Here is a 22,362-nt window from a genome sequence, read left to right as displayed (position 1 = left end):
AAACCAGTGCCTCTCTCCTACCTCCATGACCTGTAGGAACCTCTCCTCAGAGGGAGGGTGTGTGGCCTCCAGGATCCTCCAGATGTGCTGGGTCTCATCCAGGGACACCTCCAGCAGGTCCCCCACCATCATCAGCTCCTCCAGCTGGGCCTTGGCCGGGGAGGACAGATCCAGCACAGGGGGCTCGAGGGAGCGGGGCACCAGGGGCGTCTTCCTGGGCTGCTTCCTGGGGGTGCTCTGGTCTGGAGGGTAGAGGGTGAGAAGGAGTCATCAATCAACCAATGGAAAACACACATTTACCCTTTCAATATCTACAACATTTACATGTATAGTTTAAGGTTAAGCACCTTGAGATTCTCGTTTCTAAATAAAGGTCCCAAAGACAATACACATAAGAAAAGGAAACAATACTCCTAAACAAAATTAATGGATGACACATTTATAAGTTACTACTTTATTTTTGGGGCTCCCGAGTGGCGCAGCGGTCTAAGGTACTGTATCTCAGTGCTAGAGGCGGCACTACAAACACTAGGGTTCGAATCCAGGCTGTATCACAACCCGGCTGTGAGTCCCATAGGGTGGCGCACAATTGGCCCAGCGTCGTCCGGGTTTGGCCGGTGTAGGCCGTCACATTGTAAATAAGAATATGTTCTTTTAAAAAAAATAAGCAAGTCAGTTAAGTATGACAGATTTGCGTAGCCATGTCTTACTCTGAGGGCAGGACTTGGAGGCAGAGGAGTAGGCGTGTTCAGCACAGAAAGATGGTGTGGTGGGCCACATGTGACTGACTACTTCCTCCGACTTGACAGGGATCTCCTCATCACAAAACAGGTACGGCTTCACCTCACCTGGGTCCTGACACACACACACACACACAGTGAGAGCGCAAGAAAGTGGGGCAGGTGAAGACACAATGCTAGAAAAGCAGGGTTTGCTAAGTGCTGTGTCTTGCTTGAGATAAATTGAACAGTAATGTTTTACTAGCTTCGTTACCACTCTGTCTAAAACATTGCCTATAGAAAACTAGCAGCTGTATAGTTGTATATGGTTTTATTTTAATTGATTCAACGGGTATTTTTTGATATTTCAATAAATACTCTTGACGTTTGAGAAAACCCTCCATAGGCCACACCACAGTACCTTCATGTCGTAGCCATATGTTTCCCTGATGTCCTCGTCTGAGTCGGTCTCCTCGTCATCGTAGTCGACAGACTGGCGTGGCGAAGCTGCCCTGCTGAACCCAGCCTGCTGGAATGTCTGGATGTGACCCTACGGAGAGAACAGATCTCACAGTCATCCTGTTACTTCTCATCAGTAGTAATATCATCACTGTCATGAAGATGCCTGTATATGAACCCCCTATAAATACCGTTACGCCTTTTCGCTCCACTCTACAGAATGGAAAGCCCTTAGAAAGCCCTTTTGTTACAATAGAGTAAGTATGGTAACATCAAAAGTTTGGGGAATGGAACAATAATTCCCTTTCTCAACCAGTTGAAAGTGTCCGTTGGTACTTAAAGAATATGATGTCAGATAAGTTGTTGTCTGGGACATTATTACTGATGATAGGATGACAAACTGTATCTTGGAAAGTCTACACATTCCAGTTATCAGATGCACATGGAATTGTGCAATTCAAATGTTTAAATATAAAACTATTTGTAAATTTCTCAATGAGAGAATTGTTTTCATAAGTAAACTTATGCTCCCTCAGTGGCCACGCCCAAGTGAACAGACATTGGTTGAGAACTATGAAACGCCCTTCTCTCCTCCAATACAATAGTCCGTTGACGGATGTAAACCTCAGTTCCCGATGACGTGAGGACTGGTGTCTGTACGTTTAAAGGGGCTAATTTTAACTACAACCTAACAAAATTAACATTTAGTTCCACAAATGTTAGGACTGCTGTCCTAACCTTTAAAAGGGAGAACTTCAACATGGAGGTGACGATCACCACGCTGGAATGGTGAATTTCGACTAGACCAGCCAAAATACAGCACAAGCTGAATATGGCAACTTGGTATGAACTTTGAACTATTATTCACTAAAGAAGTGATGCCTCCTAGACGATGAATCTCCAAAGAACAACAGGGTACTTTAACGTATCCGCTCTACAACACTACGACCAAAAAGATGCTTCAAAAAAGGACTGGGAAAACCAGTCTTCAATCTTCGACCCATCTATCGAAGTGCAGCTCAAGAGTAAATATATATCTTACATTTTCCTTTTCAGAAAGGGCGGTTATTAGAATGCATAATATTCTGTATTTAAGGTAGCATAGCGTCTCAAGGTCCGATAGAGACCCAATCCCTTTGTCCCTCAGTCTTCCCGCTCTTTCATTCAAACCCAACCCCCTTCCTTTGTGTAACCAGCCATCACAACGGGTTAGCCCACTAGGGGCTTTTCATGATGTGATTAGTAATCGATGTATGATCTATACACACACACACACACACGATTATTTAGGTATTTAGTAAACAAATAATTATGCCAATTTGTGTATTTAATTTTTTTATTTTACCTTTATTTAACTAGGCAAGTCAGTTAAGAACAAATTCTTATTTTAAATGACGGCCTAGGAACAGTGGGTTAACTGCCTGTTCAGGGGCAGAACGACAGATTTGTACCTTGTCAGCTCAGGGGTTTGAACTTGCAGCCTTCCGATTACTAGTCCAACGCTCTAACCACTAGGCTACCGCCCCAGGGCGTATTGCTGATTCAACTAGGGTTCATGCAGATAACGAAGTACTTACGACAATCAGAATAAGACTGATCAAGGTGACGATTAATAATTGACTGCTATTGATATAAAAGATCTTCAGATCTTTAAGAGAGTGGAATCAGGAGATAACAGCTCTATATAAATGAATGCTTCCGTGGTGCCCCAGGTTATTAATGGTTTAATTTTTGCATGGTTTAATTCAATCACGTAATAAATTAAATGTTAGGTAATCAATTTGATAACATAGCATGTCATAGTCAGAGACACGACACTACCGTGGAACCAATCTTTCTGTTTTTCACTCTAATGCACTGAACAAACTGAACAAAAGAGGAAGGGGGACATTAAAAAAAAAAACACTTCAGTCTGTTCATCTCTTGACTTACCTTATCCCAGAGCACCTTGTTTAGAGGAATGACTGATCATGAGATCCATATAGAGAGTTAACAGACAACTTTTTTTTTACACTGGACGCCATGTTAGCGTCTCCAAACTCACTATACTTGGCTCTGAGTACCATATGGCACCATTAATCTCTTACCTGCAGGTCAGGGTTTGCGGCAGCCTTCTGCAGCTCAGCATTGATAATCTTTTCGGTCTTCTCCCGGGCAGCCTGTTCTACCATCCTCTGACTGAGCACCGACAGCTTGGCCAGGGCCGAGGACAGCTCGTCTGTAGCCAGGGCCTGCCTGGCGCGGTCCTGCAAGTAGAGAGGATTTAGATTAATCAATTCCATTAATGAACAGAGATAAGAGTTGAAATAAACAACATTTAGTTTGATTCAGAATGTGTGGCTTTTCACCCTTTCACATATACTTCTTACAAAGTTTTGCAGGTAAAACTCCTACCAAACTTTGATTAAATCAACCCTAGCAACCATAAAATAATTGATTCTGAAAACAGGTGTTGAACTCATCCCTACCTGCCAGCCCATGGCCCTCTCCGTCAGGCACTGTAGGGCCTCTCCCTCAGGCAGACGCACCGGCAGCTTCTGGAGGGACACCAGTAGGGACAGGATAGTCTCCAGACGCGGGCGACGCGAGCGCTGGCACAATGGGCACAGGAACTTTGCCTCCTTGCTGTTGCTCTGCCAACCGGCTGTGCCCATGAGCTTCTTCTGAGAGCCCGTTTTCGGTAATGGCACGCAGGCTCCGTGGAACCAGTCCTTGCACAGTTCACACTGCAACATAAACCCGCTGGCGGTCTTACGACACAGACAGAACTTTACCTCCTCGATACGGTCAGACATGGCCATCTTAGCCAGGTTGGCAGCTCGGAGGGAGTGGATGGCCTCAACCTCTTTCTGCTCCTTGGATTTGAATGCCGCTACAACGGTGGCCGGGTCGCAGGCGTCTTCGTAACTCTCGTCCAGGTCACTGAGACCCTCCAGGTCGAGACCTCCTCTCTCCTTCTCAAGGAGCTCCTTGACTCGTTTGCGTTTGCCCTTGCTGTTGCCGTAGATACCAATATCCACACGTGGACTGAGGACCTAAGAGAGAACACACAAGAATAGAGATTAGCAAAGACGCCATCTAACTACCAGCCCTATGATAATATTGGTCCTATTCCCAACTACCTACAGTATAGACAGATGGAATTCACAACAATTTGCAAATGTTCATTCACCAACTTCTGCACCATTCTACATTGCTTAACCTTTTGCGTGTAGGGGGCAATATCGTCGTTTTTGGCTAAAAAGAACGTACCCATTTGAAACTGCCTATTTCTCAGCCCCAGAAACTAGAATATGCATATAATTGTCAGATTAGGATAGAAAACACTAAAGTTTCCAAAACTGTCAAAATATTGTCTGTGAGTTTAACAGAACTGATATTGCAGGTGAAAACCTGAGGAAAATCCAATCAGGAAGTACCTCTTATTTTGAAACCTCTGTTCCCATGCATGCCTATCCTCCATTTAAAGGGATATCAACCAGATTAATTTTTCTACGGCTTCCCTAAGGTGTCAGTCTTTAGACATAGTTTCAGGCTTTTATTTTGAATAATGAGCGAGAAAGATCACATTGCGTAAGTGGATAGGTGGGGGCTCTCAGAGTGAGTTTTGCGCAACAGAGTAAAGTGGCCATTGTTTCTCCCTGTCCTATTGAAAAACCTACACTCCCGGTTGATGTATTATCAAATATATATTTTAAAAACAACCTGAGGATTGATTATAAAAAACGTTTGACATGTTTCTGTGGACATTATGGATATTATTTGGAATTTGTCTGCATTGTCGTGACCGCTCTTTCCTGTGGATTTCTGAACATAACGCGACAAACCAACGGAGGTATTTTGGATATAAAAATAATCTTTATGGAACAAAAGGAACATTTGTGGGTAACTGGGAGTCTCATGAGTGAAAACATCCGAAGATCAAAAGGTAAACTATTAATTTGATTGCTTTTCGTGACCAAGCTACCTGATGCTAAATGTACTTAATGTTTTGTCATGCGATCGATAAATTTACACAAACACTTGGATTGCTTTAGCTGTAAAGCATAATTTCAAAATCTGAGAGGACAGGTGGATTAACAAAAGGCAAGGCTGTGTTTTGCAATATTGCACTTGTGATTTCATGAATATGAATATGTTTTTGTAATATTATTTGACTGTGGCGCTATGCTATTCAGCGGTTTCTGATGACAATTATCCCGCTTAAGGGATGGGTAGAGTCAAGAAGTTAAGCAAATATCTCATATTGCACTCTAGGGTCAGCATAGTCTGAAAAGGGCTGCTTGGTTGGGGGGAAAATATTTCAAACTACCATCTCAGCAACATACTTATCTATGCCTTCTCAGTGCATAGGTACAGCCCAACCCAGGGTATTATGACTTACCTGTAGCAGGGTGTAGGTGGAGTTCTTCTTGAGGAAGGTGCGTGCAGTCCTCTCCCTCCAAGCGCGGGCCGAGGCCACCTGGGATTCGACCTGGGGCAGGGGATCCAGCCGGACAGGGATGGAGCGACCCCTCGCCAGCAGGCTCTCCAGCTGCTCCAGGTACGCATAGTTACTGCCACTCTGGAGGGAGTGAAACACACAGGGGAAACATTGGGTGAAATTAATCATGTCGATAAAAAAAAAAAAATGATGCATCGCACAGTATCACCCTTCCCATTCATCATTCATGTTCTGATAAGATAAATTACAAACTTATCTGGTAACAACAACCATGTCTCCATCCAACTATTTATATGCAGTAAAGTTCGTCAGATAAAAAAAAAATCTAATAATCATGACAGGCCTGATGGAAACAGTATAAATCGCCAGTAAACTTCCCAAATTTCGACAGAAAAAAAATACAGGGGATAATTGTTTTGTCGGTGAAATAGATAAATAGGACCATGCTTGGATGCAGATTTGTTGATGGTGTTACCATCATGTTGCAGTAAATAATATATGGTATATATATATGGTAATAATAATATGGTTGTGTAGTCCTTCCAATATGCCTTCCAATATGTCTTGGAAAAGCATTACAGTACAGTTTATTAGGCTACAGACTACATAAGTTATGAACTTCACAGAGTGGTGAAAGTGCAGTGATGAGGAGCTTGTTGCTTCTTCCCAATATATATTGAGGGTCTTAATTTTATGCTGGGGACATGATGATCGGTGCTTGGCTGTCAAATAAAATGATCTTGCTCTTATCCATAATCTCATCATGAAGCCTACCCTCTACTTTTTATATGTGAGCTGTTTACTAGAGCACAAGTGCCAAGACCAGATTGGGCACATTTGTTGTTTATCGTAGACTTTGAGGCAAAACCATCGACAGAGTTAAAAAACGGGATGGAAACACATACAGTGGGGCAAAAATTATTTAGTCAGCCACCAATTGTGCAAGTTCTCCCACTTAAAAAGATGAGAGGCCTGTAATATTCATCATAGGTAAACTTCAATTATGAGAGACAAAATGAGGGAAAAAAATCCAGAAAATCACATTGTAGGATCTTTAATGAATTTAATTGCAAATTATGGTGGAAAATAAGTATTTGGTCAATAACAAAAGTTTCTCTATACTTTGTTATATACCCTTTGTTGCCAATGACAGAGGTCAAACATTTTCTTTACGTCTTCACAAGGTTTTCACACCGTTGCTGGTATTTTGGCCCATTCCTCATGCAGATCTCCTCTAGAGCAGTGAAAACCTTGTGAAGAGGTAAGAAAACCTTTTCTTCCAGTTTTCTGCTGCCAATGACTGGAACGAATTGCAAAAATCACCAAAGTTGGAAACTTCTATCTCCCTCACTAACTTTAAGCATCAGCTAGCTGTACACAGCCCATCTGTACATAGCCCATCCAACTACCTACCTCATCCCCATATTGTTTTTATTTACTTTTTTCTCTTTTGCACACCAGTATTTCTACTTGCACATCATCTGCACATCTATCACTCCAGTGTTAATTTGCTAAATTGTAATTACTTTGCGACTACGGCCTATTTATTGCCTAACCTCCTTACACAATTTGCACACACTGATTTTTTATATTGTGTTATTGACTGTACGTTTGTTTATTCCATTTGTAACTGTGTTGTTGTTTGTGTCGCACTACTTTGCTTCATCTTGGCCAGGTTGCAGTTGTAAATGAGAACTTGTTCTTAACTGGTCTACCTGGTGAAATAAATAAATTAAAAATAACCCGGAGGAAACAACGTATAGCTGGCAGCCAAACCCAACGTATAGCTGGCAGCCAAACCCAGACGCTAAAGCGTGATGGGACAAGGAAATCTCGGGCGGCCAAATCCTCCCCTAACGACGCTGGGCCAATTGTGCGCCACCTCATTGTTCTCCCGGTCACGGCCGGCTGTGACACAGCCTGGGATCGAACCCAGGGCTGAAGTGACACCTCAAGCACTACAATGCAGTTCCTTAGACTGCTGCGCCACTCGCTTAAAAATCTTTCGACAAATTGATGGAAACCTAGCTAACGTAAGCTTTTAACAAATGAGCAAGCCGTGTATAAACAGAGCAGAGCGCATCACATACAAATATTTAGAGATGCCTGCCTATACTGTAGCTACATCTGTATCACATCACAAATTGAATCTATACTCATCAGTAATTACCGTGTGACGCGACACTACCTGAATAGCATCCACCTTGGCACTCCACTCCTTGGCCTTATGCAGAGCCTCTCGGAGGGCCAGGACATTGGGCAGGTAGGCCGGGATGTTCCTGGCCTCTATCACAATGTTCTCTAGGGTTAGCATGCTGTGCCGAGGCCTGGGGGAGGAGAGACAAGAAATAATGAATTTAGATAAATTAATCTCACAGGCATCCTTTGATGCAATATGCTAAACAGGAATTGGGTCACATTCAGAAGGGGTAAAACGTTTTGAAACAGAGGTAAACTACCTGAACTTGTCCAGTAAGACCAATTTGTTAAACATTCTTGCGAAGGTGTACACTATTGAACGCGACCCAAGCATATGACACCAAAGCTATAGGCAGGTGACTTAAGAACAGCATTATCATATTTGTATTTACCTGGCCTGTAAGGCAGATGAGAGAACTGTCCTATAGGTATGTAATGTGTATCTTCATCATTACCTGGCCTGTAGGCATGCACGGGCCTTGTCCTCCCATCTCTCTGACACAGTGAGTATCTCCTGCAACTCAGTCATGGCCTTCTCCACAGCATGGTGTGGTGCCAGCCCCACCCCAGAGTCTATCAGCCGCTTCATCAGCTCCAGGGTCACCCGATGGGGCTCTGCCAGCATCACACGCACCTAATCATAACAAAACGTTTCAATTTAATATTATTCCACTCCCAGAAAACAATTTTAGACTGCTGAAGAAACCACACAAACAAACTGAGGTAAAAAAAAAACTACTGTTCAATAATATCATCAGTCATCACCTCATCCAGCCAGCGGGCCTGCTGCAGCTCCTGTTTGAGCCTGGGCAGCTCAGGTAGTTCCACATCCAGACCTCCACCCAGGTCTAGCAGGGCCTGCAGCTTGGAGGAGTCAGGCAGCTCGTCAGCCAGGGCTACCTGGGCTCTCTCATGGAAGTCCTCCACGTTCTCTAGTAACTCCTGGGGGAGGGAGGGATATGGTGTTATATACTAACAATCAAGGACTACTAATCAACGAATACTGGTTTGGGGACAGCTTCAGTGATGTAATACAAATAGAGTGGGATGTCAGAGGAGAATTCCTGTACATCTCTTAATAATGGCCAGTGACTATTATGTTTGGGACTTACTTTGACCTGTCGAGCCTGTCCAATGACACAGGGCAGTTTGAACAGCTGCTCTACAAAGACCTTCAGCTCCTCCACTGTCAGCTTGTTACGAGTCCTGCTGCTCTCTGGACGCTGCCTGGTACTTGAATACAGATAGATATACTTTGAGTTGATTTATTACTCACAGATAGGGGTATAAACGTTAAAATGGTGCTTGAGGTTATGTCCCGATGTGCGACCCTTCTCCCAAAGTGCGCACTAGCACACTCTCCCTCACAGATTCTTTGGTGTAAAAATAAAGGAGAATGCTTGCACCGATCCAATGTTTTTAAATCCATGGTGTGGAGTGTGCAAGTACACAATTCAGGGACATAAACTTCAGTGTGACATAACAGCGGCGTGTGTGTGTGTATCTTGTACTCTACGGACCTGTGTCTCTGCTTGCGGCTGAGCAGTAGCTGGGCCACAGAGGAGCAGGTTTCGGCCTCCTTCACCATTTCTCTCAGCCGACGGAACAGACTGTTCTCTGGGTACTTCCTGTCCTCTGCATCCTCCAGAAGAACCTTCAACTCTATCAGGTCTGACAAAGGGAGAGGAACAGAGACACAGACAGGAGAGCAAGAAAGATAAGAATAGAGGAGAGAGCAACATGAGGCATGGGGAATCGTAGTACAATTGCATTTACAGTATAGATAGTCCACCTACCTTTCTTGTTCTTGTGGTCAGCAGCTAAGGCCTCAGTGACCCGCTTGGCCCAGGTGTCATAGGACTGGGCTCTGGACTTCACCCCATACAACATGGAGGGAAACTCCTCCAGATCATAACGGTAGCTGGAATACAAAGAGACAGAGGAGCGTCAGCACCTATTTAATATTGATTGCGCTATGGGGTTAGTGACCCAGATTAAACCTATTCATAAATTAAAAAACTACTTTCAGTGGAGATTAGATTTATTCTGGGCCAGTGAAAATACATCTTGTTAGACTTCAGTGCAGCTTTTGACATTATCGATCATAGTCTGCTGCTGGAAAAACTTGTGTTATGGCTTTATACCCCCTATTATAATGTGGATAAAGAGTTACTTGTCTAACAGAACACAGAGGGTGTTCTTTAATGGAAGCCTATCAAATATAATCCAGTTAGAATCAGGAATTCCCCAGGGTAGCCATTTAGGCACCTTGCTTTTTCAATGTTTACTAATGACATGCCACCGACTGAGTAAAGCCAGAGTTTCTATGTATGCGGATGACTCAACACTATACCCATCAGCTACTACAGCAACTGAAATGACTGCAACACTCAACAAAGAGCTGCAGTTAGTTTCAGAGTGGGTGGCAAGGAATAAGTTAGTCCTAAATATTTCTAAAACTAAAAGTTCTGTATTTGGAACAAAACACTCACTAAAACATAAACCTCAAATAAATCATGTGGAAATTGAGCAAGTTGAGATGACTAAACTGTTTGGAGTAACACTAGATTGTAAACTGTCATGGTCAAAACATATTGATGCAGTTGTAGCTAAGATGTGGGGGAATTGTGTCTATAATAAAGCGATGCTCTGCCTTAACAACACTATCAACAAGGCAGGTCCTACAGGCCCTACTTTTGTCGCACCTTGACTACTGTTCAGTCGTGTGGTCAGGTGCCACAAAAAAGGACTTAGGAAAATTGCAATTGGCTCAGAACAGGGCAGCATGACTGGCCTTTGGATGTACACAGAGAGCTAACAATAATATGCATGTCAATCTCTCCTGGCTGAGAGTGGAAGAGAGATTGACTTCATCACTACTTTTATTTATGAGAGGTATTGACACGTTGAATGCACCGAGCTGTCTGTCTAAACTACTGGCGCACAGCTCAGAGACCCATGCATACCCCACAAGACATGCCACAAGAGGTCTCTTCACAGTCCCCAAGTACAGAACAGAATATGGGAGGCACACAGTACTACAGAGCCATGACTACATGGAACTCTATTCCACATCAAGTAACTGTAAATTTAGATTGAATTTAGATTTTTTTTAAAGAAGAAAAAAAAAAAGTATTAAACAGCGGGGACTGTGAAGCAACACAAAATTGGCACAGACACACAAACACGATAACATTAACATGGATTTAGTACTGTAGATATGTGGCAGTGGTGGAGTAGGGGCCAGAGGGCACACAGTGTGCTGTGAAATCTATGAAAATATTGTAGCGTTTTAAAATTGTATAACCTGCCTTAATTTTGCTGGACCCCAGGAAGAGTGGCTGGTGCTTTGGCAGGAACTAATGGGGATCCATAATAAACACAAATACATCCAAGTCCTCACTGATGCATTGACAGGTACAACTACTGGCATTAATCAGTGGGCTCTTATGGGGGCTTCTGAACAGTACAGAGTTCATAAATACTCTACTTCATTCATTCATCCATCCATCCATCCATCCATCCATCCATCCATTCCTTCTCACCAGAGACACTTGTAACTCCTTAAATTAATTTATTCACTCACTCAAAAACCAACCCACTCACCCACCCAAAAACCAACCCTCTCTCCATAATAGAGCTGGGATGATAATAATTATCGACACCGACCATACCAATCACTTATCGTTCATTACGATAAGTAGCCTATATGTAAAGTTTGAAATGAAATAAGTTTGTTAATATGGGTGATTCTTAATAGGACAATTGATAGCTACAACCATTTAACTAGTAGTAGTACAACGTATAATAAAAACTGACGCACATTCTTATGAATTTAGGTCCATATCACCCAGCTGTACTCCTTACCGTAGACACTTGTTTCCCAGGGGACAGTCACAGAGTTCCGTGGCGTGGTGCAGACAGACGAGACGCTCTGGGCTGCAGGGACACGTCAGAGCCGACAGGAAACATGTGGTCTTACACTTCTGACACTGACGCTCGTCATCAGGGACCAGCTCAAACACCTCCTGCTCCGAGGACAGCACACCCTGCAGTCACGGAGGGAAATCGCAAACATGAAAACAATCCACTTTAACTAGAGTGGGAGGACGAATGTGAAATTACATAATTGATTCACTTTTGGGGTGTTAATTTAAACATATCTTTGGGATTGTGTGATGTCAGCATTGTTGTATCGTGTATCATCATAATGTATTCCCACTTCACCCTCTCTGTCCATCCTGTAAAGTTTTCCTAAAGTTGTTTATATAGAAATCCCCATTGGGCCCTGTCCCTCACCATCTCCTGCACGGACTTTCTGAGCCGTGTCTCTTCCTCCATCATCTCTCCCATCTCTCTGAAGACGGCAGCAGCCAGCTCCACATCCAGGCTCTCGGGGTCGGCAGCCATCTTGCACAGCAGCTCCTCGTGGGAGAAGACACAGTAGCGGTGGAGCCGCCGGTAGTGGGCCACACACTGACGACCCATCGGGAGCTGGGAGGGAACGGGGACACAGAGAGAGAGAGAGAGAGAGAGAGAAGAGAGAGAGACAGAATGTCAAAGTCTTTAATCGATTCCTTGGATCTTTTCTCCTAGCCTCCTCAAAATATCAAGGAGAAGCAAAGAGAACATTGGAGGGGGAATATCTAAGATGGTGAAACTAAGACAGCATTGCGGCCAGTAAGAAGGGTATAAAATAATTGACTTAAAATAATTTCATTAAGCTCCCAGCGTGGCTTGGGCGGTATACCGGGGTATTTGGAAATAGCCACGTGATGGTTTTCCAATACCATCAATAGCATTGAAATTATTTGTTTTGTTTTTGTTGTTTTTTTAATTGAAAATTTGAAGCTACTTAAATAAATACCTGCAGTCAACTTGCGCAATATGTTAGGAGATAAAGAAGATTAGTGAAATGGCAGAGCACAGTCACATAATTTCTCATTATGAAGCGTAAAGGTAGTCCCCAGTCACGTTGTGTTTGTTTGCCTTGTGAGTCACTGTTGTGCAGCATGCACCAGGTGATATAGTTACAGCATAAAATTCACGACTTAATGTTTGCCAGCTAGATATCATAACTAAGTTAACTGTCTAGAATATGCTAAAACCTCTTGCAGTTGTGCATATGGTTTGCTAATTTAGTAGCTAGTTGGCTAGCTTCCTACGAAATCAAGCATTCACTTAGTAACAGCAGAGAATCCCCTCCTGGATCAAAAGCCTTGCTGTCTAAAATTAGTTTTATTGCGCGCATCATTTTTGAGTTAAGTCAACAACTATAGAATATTTGCAATGCGCTCGTTCGCATTCACTACGGGATTTTACATGTACTTGTTAGCATTGCTAACCTTCAGATTAAAGAGAATCAGTTGGGTTTGAAAACAGTCCTGGTATTACCGAATCTCCCAGTATGGCACAAGGTCGGTATGAAGGCATGATAATCTGGATACAGCCCAAACCAACTTCCAATTTCAAAATTCCAATTCAACATTCTGGTAATATTTGTTAAAACACAAACACTTGTTAAAACTTTAAACCCACCCAGTCTGCGGTACAGAAGTTGACAGCCTCAGCAAAGTTGTATCCCTGGTTGAAGCCACTGTGGTAGGCTCTGGGAAAAGTCACCACAAATTCCCCTGCACACTGGTTGGTCCGGAAAACCTGAGTGGTATAAACACACACCAGTAAGACACAATGCAGACTTGATCTCGTAAAAGCAGTGTTGGTAAAAGTACTCAATTGTCATATTTGAGCAAAAGTATACATACAGTGGGGCAAAAAAGTATTTTGTCAGCCACCAATTGTGCAAGTTCTCCCACTTAAAAAGATGAGAGAGGCCTGTCATTTTCATCATAGGTACACTTCAACTATGACAGACAAAATGAGAAGAAAAAAAATCCAAAAAATTACATTGTAGGATTTTTAATGAATTTATTTGCAAATTATGGTGGAAAATAAATATTTGGTGAATAAAAGTCTCTCAATACTTTGTTATATACCCTTTGTTGGCAATGACAGAGGTCAAATGTTTTCTGTAAGTCTTCACAAGGTTTTCACACACTGTTGCTGGTATTTTGGCCCATTCCTCATGCAGAGCTCCTCTACAGCAGTGATGTTTTGGGGCTGTTGCTGGGCAACACGGACTTTCAACTCCCTCCAAAGATTTTCTATGGGGTTGAGATCTGGAGACTGGCTAGGCCACTCCAGGACCTTGAAATGCTTCTTACGAAGCCACTCCTTCGTTGCCCGGGAGGTGTGTTTGAGATCATTATCATGCTGAAAGACCCAGCCACGTTTCATCTTCAATGCCCTTGCTGATGGAAGGAGGTTTTCACTAAAAATCTCACGATACATGGCCCCATTCCTTCTTTCCTTTACACGGATCGGTCGTCCTGGTCCCTTTGCAGAAAAACAGCCCAAAGCATGATGTTTCCACCCCCATGATTCACAGTAGGTATGGTGTTCTTTGGATGCAACTCAGCATTCTTTGTCCTCCAAACACGACAAGTTGAATTTTTACCAAAAAGTTATATTATGGTTTCATCTGACCATATGACATTCTCCCAATCTTCTTCTGGATCATCCAAATACTCTCTAGCAAACGTCAGACGGGCCTGGACATGTACTGGCTTAAGCAGGGGGACACGTCTGGCACTGCAGGATTTGAGTCCCTGGCGGCGTAGTGTGTTACTGATGGTAGGCTTTGTTACTTTGGTCCCAGCTCTCTGCAGGTCATTCACTAGGTACCCCCGTGTGGTTCTGGGATTATTGCTCACCGTTCTTGTGATCATTTTGACCCCACGGGGTGAGATCTTGCGTGGAGCCCCAGATTGAGGGAGATTATCAGTGGTCTTGTATGTCTTCCATTTCCTAATAATTGCTCCCACAGTTGATTTCTTCAAACCAAGCTGCTTACCTATTGCAGATTCAGTCTTCCCAGCCTGGTGCAGGTCTACAATTTTGTTTCTGGTGTCCTTTGACAGCTCTTTGGTCTTGGCCATAGTGGAGTTTGGAGTGTGACTGACTGACAGGTTGTGGACAGGTGTCTTTTATACTGATAACAAGTTCAAAAAGGTGCCATTAATACAGGTAACGAGTAGAGGACAGAGTAGCCTCTTAAAGAAGAAGTTACAGGTCTGTGAGAGCCAGAAATCTTGCTTATTTGTAGGTGACCAAATACTTATTTTCCACCATAATTTGCAAATAAATTCATTATAAATCCTACAATGTGATTTTCTGGATTTTTTTTCTCATTTTGTCTGTTATAGTTTAAGTGTACCTATGATGAAAATTACATGCCTCTCATCTTTTTAAGTGGGAGAACTTGCACAATTGGTGGCTGACTAAATACTTTTTTGCCCCACTGTAGCTAATAGAAAATGACTCAAGTAAAAGTATTTGGTTTTTACATATACTCAAATATCAAAACTAAAAGTAATTGAAAAATATACTTAAGTATCTAGAGTTAAAGTAAAAGTATAAATAATTTAAAATGTCTTATATTAAGCAAAACAGATGGCACAGTCCTTGTTTTTTTATTTTATTTATGGCTAGCCAGGGGTACACTCCAAAACGCAGACATAATTCACAAAATTAAGCATTTGTGTTTAGTGAGTCTGCCAGATCAGAGGCAGTAGGGATGTTCGCTTGATAAGTGAATGAGAACTGGACCATTTTCCTGTCCTGCTAAGCAAAAACGTAACAAGTACTTTTGGGTGTCAGGGAAAATGTACGGAGTAAAAAGTAAACCATTTTCAAAAGTAGTCCAAAATATGAAAAGTACAGATAACCCAAAAAACAACTTAAGTAGCACTATGAAGTATTTTTACTTAAGTACTTCACAATACTGCGTAAAAAGGGGCAGTAATGATTCAAGCATCCAGGATCAGATCCCCCACCCCTGTCCATATAAACATATTCATTGTGATTCAACTGGCAAAACTGTTCCTAGATCAACACTTGTACTCAATCACTTGATACATATGGCCACTGATGAAAACACACAGTACATACAGGCACGCCGTGCTCCATGAGGACGTTGGGATTCATGATGGTGACAAGCTGGTGCAGCAGGTCAGGCTGAGAGTCAAACAGCTCTGGGGCCAGTTTCTTCATCACGGACTCCAGCTGCTCTGCCGCGTGGGCCGGGACACCATACCACGTCTTAGGCTCCCCCCTGGAGAGAGGCAGAGAGAAAGCATGAGAGGCAGAAAGAGCGCGAGATGCAGAGAGCGAGAGGGGCAGAGAGCAAGACACAAAAAATCCAGAATTGATTAATTTCTTCAGAAACACATTGATCTGACTGTGATCTGACAATGGCGTCTGCGGTCTGACAGTGAATGCACTAATGGAGGGGTCAATGTCAGTGATGGCAAAATCGACTACATTTGTCCCAAGAGCTGAGCAGTAAGTAAACCGACCTAGAGTCCCCTCTGATTCTACCATTAAGCATGTACAGGCCTAAGGCTCAACAGAGATGCACTAACATTCTAGAGCAATATTGCCATAATTGGGTCCTGGCAGTACATTTCCAAAAAATGAAAATCATGATTTTATAAAACAAAAAAACAGATGTCAGAAACACAAATATAACGTCACCCTGAACACTACCATAATTGAACACACTAAAAAGTACACCAACCTTGGACTGACCATATCTGCATCGTGAAACTTTAATATGGCAGCGAATGCACTCAACATCTTAATTAGAATTTGGCCATAATATTTGACAGTGTAATCCTATCAATAGCTCTTTACGGAAGTAAAGTTTGGGGGCCACTCAAACTGGAATTTAAAATGGGGGACAAACATCCAATTGAAGCCCTACATGCAGAATTCTGTCAGAAAGATCTACAAGTCCCTAGAAATACATACACCAACTAATGCATGTAGGGCAGAATTGGGCCGCTTTCCAGTAGTAATGAAAATACAGAAAAGAACATTACATTTTTGGCTACATCTAAATTCAAATCCGAATTCAAGTATGCAATTTTAAGAACTTAAAACCCAAGAGGTGAGCCCAGAAACGAGCCCTCTCAGTCAGCTGATGTTGGACCTAACCAACCAAGCTGACACCAGCAGTGCTTAAAATAAATAATTCCAATAAACAAAATAATGAACCAATCAAAGGACTCATACTTACAACAGTGGAAAAACGAAACAAATCCCAAAGCGTACTAAATTGCTATCTGACCCTAAACAGAGAATATGAATTGGCTGATTATCTCTACTTTGTCAGAGACACGAAGCAGAGACAGATCCTTACCAAGTACAGGCTGAGTAACCATCAATTGGCAATGGAAACTGGCAGATATAAAAAGACATGGCTACCCAAAGAGGAGCGTGCATGTGATAACTGCATGACAGGGGAGGTAGAGACAGAGATGCACTTTCTCCTTTACTGTGATAAATATTCCTCACAAAAAGATTCATTATTCACAGAAATGGCGACATTTAATCCAAAATGTAACTTATTAAACCCAGAGGAAAAACTCAAAATACTCATGTACGGGGCGGCAGCGTAGCCTAGTGGTTGGAGCGTTGGACTTGTAACCGGAAGGTTGCGAGTTCAAAACCCCGAGCTGACAAGGTACAAATCTGTCGTTCTGCCCCTGAACAGGCAGTTAATCCACTGTTCCCAGGCCGTCATTGAAAATAAGAATGTGTTCTTAACTGACTTGCCTGGTTAAATAAAGGTTAAAAAAAATTTTTAAAAAAATAAAATAAAACATTTTTAAAATGTACGAAGGAGCAATGGCTTCTCTTGCATTCAAATATGCATTTGCCTGCCATAGCCTGAGTGACACTGAATAATAACATCTGCATAGTAAACAGTAACTTACTTATTGTTGTTTATCATTCCAAATAGTAGTGGTATGAGTGGTAGGGTGATGGTAATGATAGCAGTTTAGTGATGGTGGTGGTAGTAGTAGTAGTAGTAATGATGATGATAGTTGTAGTACTGATGTAATGGTGAAGATGACAGTTATTTAGTTATAGTTTCATTTTCCATGTTTAGCTTTTCATATTTATTACATTTCTACTATATTGTTATTTTTGTATTTCATTTTGTATTATTATTTACTGTTTTATATTATTATTTGTTATTGTATTACAATGTATATTGTATAAGTTGTTGCTTTGGAAATAATGACAATGTTTTTCATGCCAATTAAGCACCTTGAATTTGAATGAGAGAGACAGACCGAGAGAGACTTTATTTTTATTGAATTACTGACCAGGAGCTCTAAGAAACTTCAGGCCCTCAAATTTAGAAAAGCATGCAGACCTGATGGCATCCTAAATGAGATGCTCAAACTCACTAGTGCAAAATTTCAATTGGCTATATTAAAAAACTGTTTAATTTGATCCTGAGTGTAGCTTATTTCCCTGACATCTGGAATCAAGGACTCATAACCCCAATCTTTAAGAACGGAGACAAATTTGACCCTAACAATTACAGAGGCATTTGTGTGAACAGTAACCTGGGGAAGGTTTTATGTAGTATTATAAAATGTAAGAGTTCTAGACTTCCTTAATAAGCACTATGTCTTGAGTAAAAGCCTAATTGGATTTATACCAAAACATCGCACGACTGATCATATTTACACCCTACACACCCTGATAGATAAACATGTCCACCAAAATATACGCTTGCTTTAACGACTTCCAAAAAACATTTGATTCTATTTGGCATACAGGACTGTTCTACAAAGTCATTGAAAGTGGTGTAGGGGGTAAAACATGACCTGACCCTTCGCCAGGGTTGCAATCTGAGCCCTGCATTCTTCAATATTTACAATAACGAATTCTAGAAAAAAGTCTCAGCCCCTGGTGTTAGTCTCCACAATTCAGAAGTTAAATGCCTACTCTTCGCAGATGACCTATACCTGCTGTCCCCCACAGCACATGGCCTACAGCAGAGCCTGGACCTGCTAGAGCAGTACTGCCAGACCTGGGCCCTGGCAGTAAACTCCAAAAAGACAAAAATAATGATTTTCCAGAGAAGATCCAGAGCCAGTCCTCAATTGGTACAAAATATTTAGAGTACTGCACACGCTACAAAAACTTAGGTTTAAAAATAAGCTCAACTGGACATCTTAATGAGGCAGTGAATGAACTGAGAAAGCACACAGAGCATTCTACGCCATTAAAAAGCCAATTCAAATTGAAATACCTATTAAAATTTTGCTAAAACTAATTGAATGTCATCGAACCAATTGCACTTTATGGCAGCGAGGTGTGGGGGTCCACTTGCAAAACAAGATTTCATCAAATGGGACAAACACCCCATTCAAAACCTGCATGCAGAGTACTGTAAGATTCTACTACATGTCCAGAGGAAAACTACAAACAATGCATGCAGGGCATAATTAGGCCAATATCCACTAACAATAAAACTAAAAAAAGAGCAAATAAGTTTTGGAAACATCTACAATACAGTGACCCCCACTCATATCACTACCAACCCTGCAATACCAAGAGCTGAGCAAAGAAAATAGTCCTCTCATCCAGCTGGTCCTGGGGCTGAGTTCACAAACCTGTTCTACTAACACACTGAAGCCTCAGGACCAGAACATCCAAACAATCAGAATAAACCAAATTACAACACAGTCAAAACAAAACGACAGTGCTTATTGGGAAACACAAGCACAAAGAAAAATGCAGTACTATCTGGCCCTAAATCAAAAGTACACCCTGGTTAAATATTTGACCATGGTTGCTGATCAAAACCTTAGAAAAACCTTGACAAAGTACAGACTCAGTGAGCACAGCCTTGTCATTGAGAAGGGTAGACACATGAAAACCTAGCTCCATGTAGAGGAAAGGCTGTGCAGCCACTGCACAACAGACGAACCTGAGACGGAGCTGCATTTCCTGACAAAATGTGAAAAATATAAAACAATTAGAGTGTCATTTCCCCAAATTTGAAACCCTTATTCAAGGTTTCATAGACCTCTCTGATGAGAGTAGGCTACCCGTCCTGTGAGCTGTGGGTTGGCAGCGCATAACATTGCTGCCTGCCATAAGTTGAGGGACAGTGTCTGACAGACCAATCAACCTGCACATGTCCTCTACTGTATGCTTATTGTTCAATGTATGGTTATTTTGACCCTTGGTTATTGTTGTTACTGTTGTCCCGTTGACAATTTTGATTCTTATTATTTTCATATTGTAAATATCCAAAATAAGCATTTGCAATATGTACATTGTTACGTCATGCCAATAAATTACATTTTCAGATGAACAGACGGGCAGACAGACGGGCAGAGAGAGAGAGAGAGGGAGACAGAAGACAGTCAGAAGAATGAAGATGGGAGTACAATTGTATCTACGACCCATTGCAACATTGTATATGGTTTACATTGTTTAGTACATGTGTTTGTCGGTCTCTTCCCACTAAGGACTGTGTTAAGACATTTTATGCATGTCCTCTGGACTAAAATAAACAGTATTACTCAATATTTGGGCCAGCGGTCGATTTAGGACAAGGCATTTCTGTTTGTTACTTTACCAGTGCAGGAAGTTGATGGAGTAGCTCCAGTGGTCCTCGATGTGCCAGCAGAATGAGGAGAAGCACATGCCCACGTAGAGCCAGGGCACCTTCATGCCAGAGATATCCACGTTTATGTGGGTAAGGACCGACTGCTCCAAAACTGGCATGTTGTTCAGGTTCCAGCCTGAGTTGGCGTACTCCTACAGAAGAACAAGACAGAGGTGATGGAAGTTACTTACTGGTCAAAAGTAACATAAAAGCCGTTAAGGGCGTGGATTTCATACCGTAGCTCTTTCTCAATCTTAGCACGATCCCTTGTGTCCTCTCTCTACTCCATAAAAGGCATTAGAGGACAAGGTCCGAATGTAGGAACAACAGATCTTCACCTCCAATGAGTTTTGAAAAGGCGGCGAAAGACTAACGAGAAAGAGCCTGGGTCCTTTGTCCAAGTTGGTGCAGTTACCTCTTGGTCTCCCAGCAGCCGTCTCTTGCCGTCCCTGACAGGGAAGCCACTGCCCACCTCCTTAGAGCTGATGTCAGCTCCATACTCCACAATGACATCCTCCTCGATGGAGCTCACCAGACGCCAGAACTCCTTCTCCACCAGCTCTGTCGGCACCATCTGGGGGTGCAGAGAAAGGAGAATACATACACATGCATTGTTTACATGTGATTGGACATTAGTGGGAGAGAAAGGATAGATGTTCAACTTTAAACAGCATGAAGGATGAAAACATCACCCAAAGACTGTGGGTCGACAGCATCTGACTTGATTTTGAGATACAGACCTAACCTGAACATATGTATTCCAAAAGCATAGATGTTTTTTGATTCTTGCCTATAACTCAAGGTGACCGTTTGATTTTGATACGTACGTGCACAGGCATGTTGAAGTAGTCTGACTTGAAGTGGTCAGCCATCTCTCCAAAGCTCTGGAGGGTGTACTCCCTCACGGCTTGCTCAAAGCCAAACGCCTCCCGCGGCTTACTGCACTCCTGCAGGGTGAAACGGGGTGAGACAGCCAGTGAGAAAACATCATCCTATCCCATAGTCCTCAACATGATTTATGTACAGAACCAGGCAAAAGTTTGGACACCTACTCATTCAAGAGTTTCTTTATTTTTACTATTCTTTACATTGTAGAAAAATAGTGAAGACATCAAAACTATGAAATAAAAACATGGAATCAGGTAGTAACCAAAAAAAACAAAACAAAAAAGTGTTAAGCAAATCAAAATATATTTTATATTTGAGAATCTTCACCCTTTGCCTTGATGACAGCTTTGCACACTCTAGGAATGCTCTCAACCAGCTTCACCTGGAATGCTTTTTCAACAGTCTTGAAGGAGTTCCCACATATGCTGAGCACTTGGATGCTTTTCCTTCACTCTGTGGTTCAACTCATCCCAATCCATCTCAATTGGGTTGAGGTCGGGTGATTGTGGAGGCCAGGTCATCTGATGCAGCACTCCATCACTCTCCCGCTTTGACAAATATTCCTTACACAGCCTGGAGGTGTTGGGTCATAGTACTGTTGAATAACAAATGACAGTCCCAATAAGCACAAACCAGACTGGATGGCGTATCGCTGCAGAATGCTGTGGTAGCCATACTGGTTAAGTGTGCCTTGAATTCTAAATAAATCACAGACCGTGTCACCAGAAAAGCACTCCCACACCATCACACCTCCTCCTTCACGGTAAGAACCCCACATGCAGAGATCATCCGTTCACCTACTCTGAGTCTGACAAAGACACAGCAGTTGGAACCAAAAATCTCAATTTTGACTCAACAGAAACAAGGATAGATTTCCACCGGTCAAACGTCCACCGCGCATGTTTCTTGGCCCAAGCAAGTCTTATTGGTGTCCTTTATTAGTGGTTTCTTTGCAGCAATTTGACCATGAAGGCCTGATTCATGCAGTCTCCTCTGAACAGTTGATGTTGAGATGTGTCTGTTACTTGAACTCGGTGAAGCATTTATATGGGCTGCAATCGGAGGTGCAGGTAATTGTGGGTCTTCCATTGCCTGTAGTGGTCCTCATGAGA

General features: G+C 42.3%; 1 protein-coding gene across 7 annotated transcripts in view; it reads right to left on the bottom strand.

The window, feature by feature from the left end:
- LOC118366097 (lysine-specific demethylase 5A-like) overlaps positions 1 to 22,362 on the bottom strand; it is a 43,587-nt gene that overhangs the window by 4,760 nt on the left and 16,465 nt on the right. For 4 of the 7 annotated variants that reach the window (XM_035748465.2, XM_035748466.2, XM_035748468.2 and 1 more), the window contains exons 9-27: positions 21,190 to 21,309; positions 20,778 to 20,936; positions 20,333 to 20,514; positions 15,832 to 15,994; positions 13,360 to 13,479; positions 12,121 to 12,315; positions 11,689 to 11,870; positions 9,618 to 9,742; positions 9,342 to 9,492; positions 8,934 to 9,054; positions 8,587 to 8,763; positions 8,277 to 8,455; positions 7,793 to 7,949; positions 5,563 to 5,742; positions 3,647 to 4,213; positions 3,266 to 3,424; positions 1,141 to 1,269; positions 711 to 855; positions 22 to 242 (exon numbers count right to left, since the gene is read on the bottom strand). In XM_035748465.2, the coding sequence (XP_035604358.2) occupies positions 22 to 242; positions 711 to 855; positions 1,141 to 1,269; positions 3,266 to 3,424; positions 3,647 to 4,213; positions 5,563 to 5,742; positions 7,793 to 7,949; positions 8,277 to 8,455; positions 8,587 to 8,763; positions 8,934 to 9,054; positions 9,342 to 9,492; positions 9,618 to 9,742; positions 11,689 to 11,870; positions 12,121 to 12,315; positions 13,360 to 13,479; positions 15,832 to 15,994; positions 20,333 to 20,514; positions 20,778 to 20,936; positions 21,190 to 21,309 (3,432 nt within the window). The remainder of the gene's footprint in view (positions 1 to 21; positions 243 to 710; positions 856 to 1,140; positions 1,270 to 3,265; positions 3,425 to 3,646; positions 4,214 to 5,562; positions 5,743 to 7,792; positions 7,950 to 8,276; positions 8,456 to 8,586; positions 8,764 to 8,933; positions 9,055 to 9,341; positions 9,493 to 9,617; positions 9,743 to 11,688; positions 11,871 to 12,120; positions 12,316 to 13,359; positions 13,480 to 15,831; positions 15,995 to 20,332; positions 20,515 to 20,777; positions 20,937 to 21,189; positions 21,310 to 22,362) is intronic. The other 3 variants (XM_035748471.2, XM_035748470.2, XM_035748467.2) reach the window with 3 other exon arrangements.

This window comes from Oncorhynchus keta, chromosome 33 (assembly GCF_023373465.1).
Source record: "Oncorhynchus keta strain PuntledgeMale-10-30-2019 chromosome 33, Oket_V2, whole genome shotgun sequence".
In the NCBI taxonomy this organism is placed as follows: domain Eukaryota; kingdom Metazoa; phylum Chordata; class Actinopteri; order Salmoniformes; family Salmonidae; genus Oncorhynchus; species Oncorhynchus keta.
Note: the sequence above shows the minus strand (reverse complement) of the source record. Positions and strands in the feature narration are given on the sequence as shown.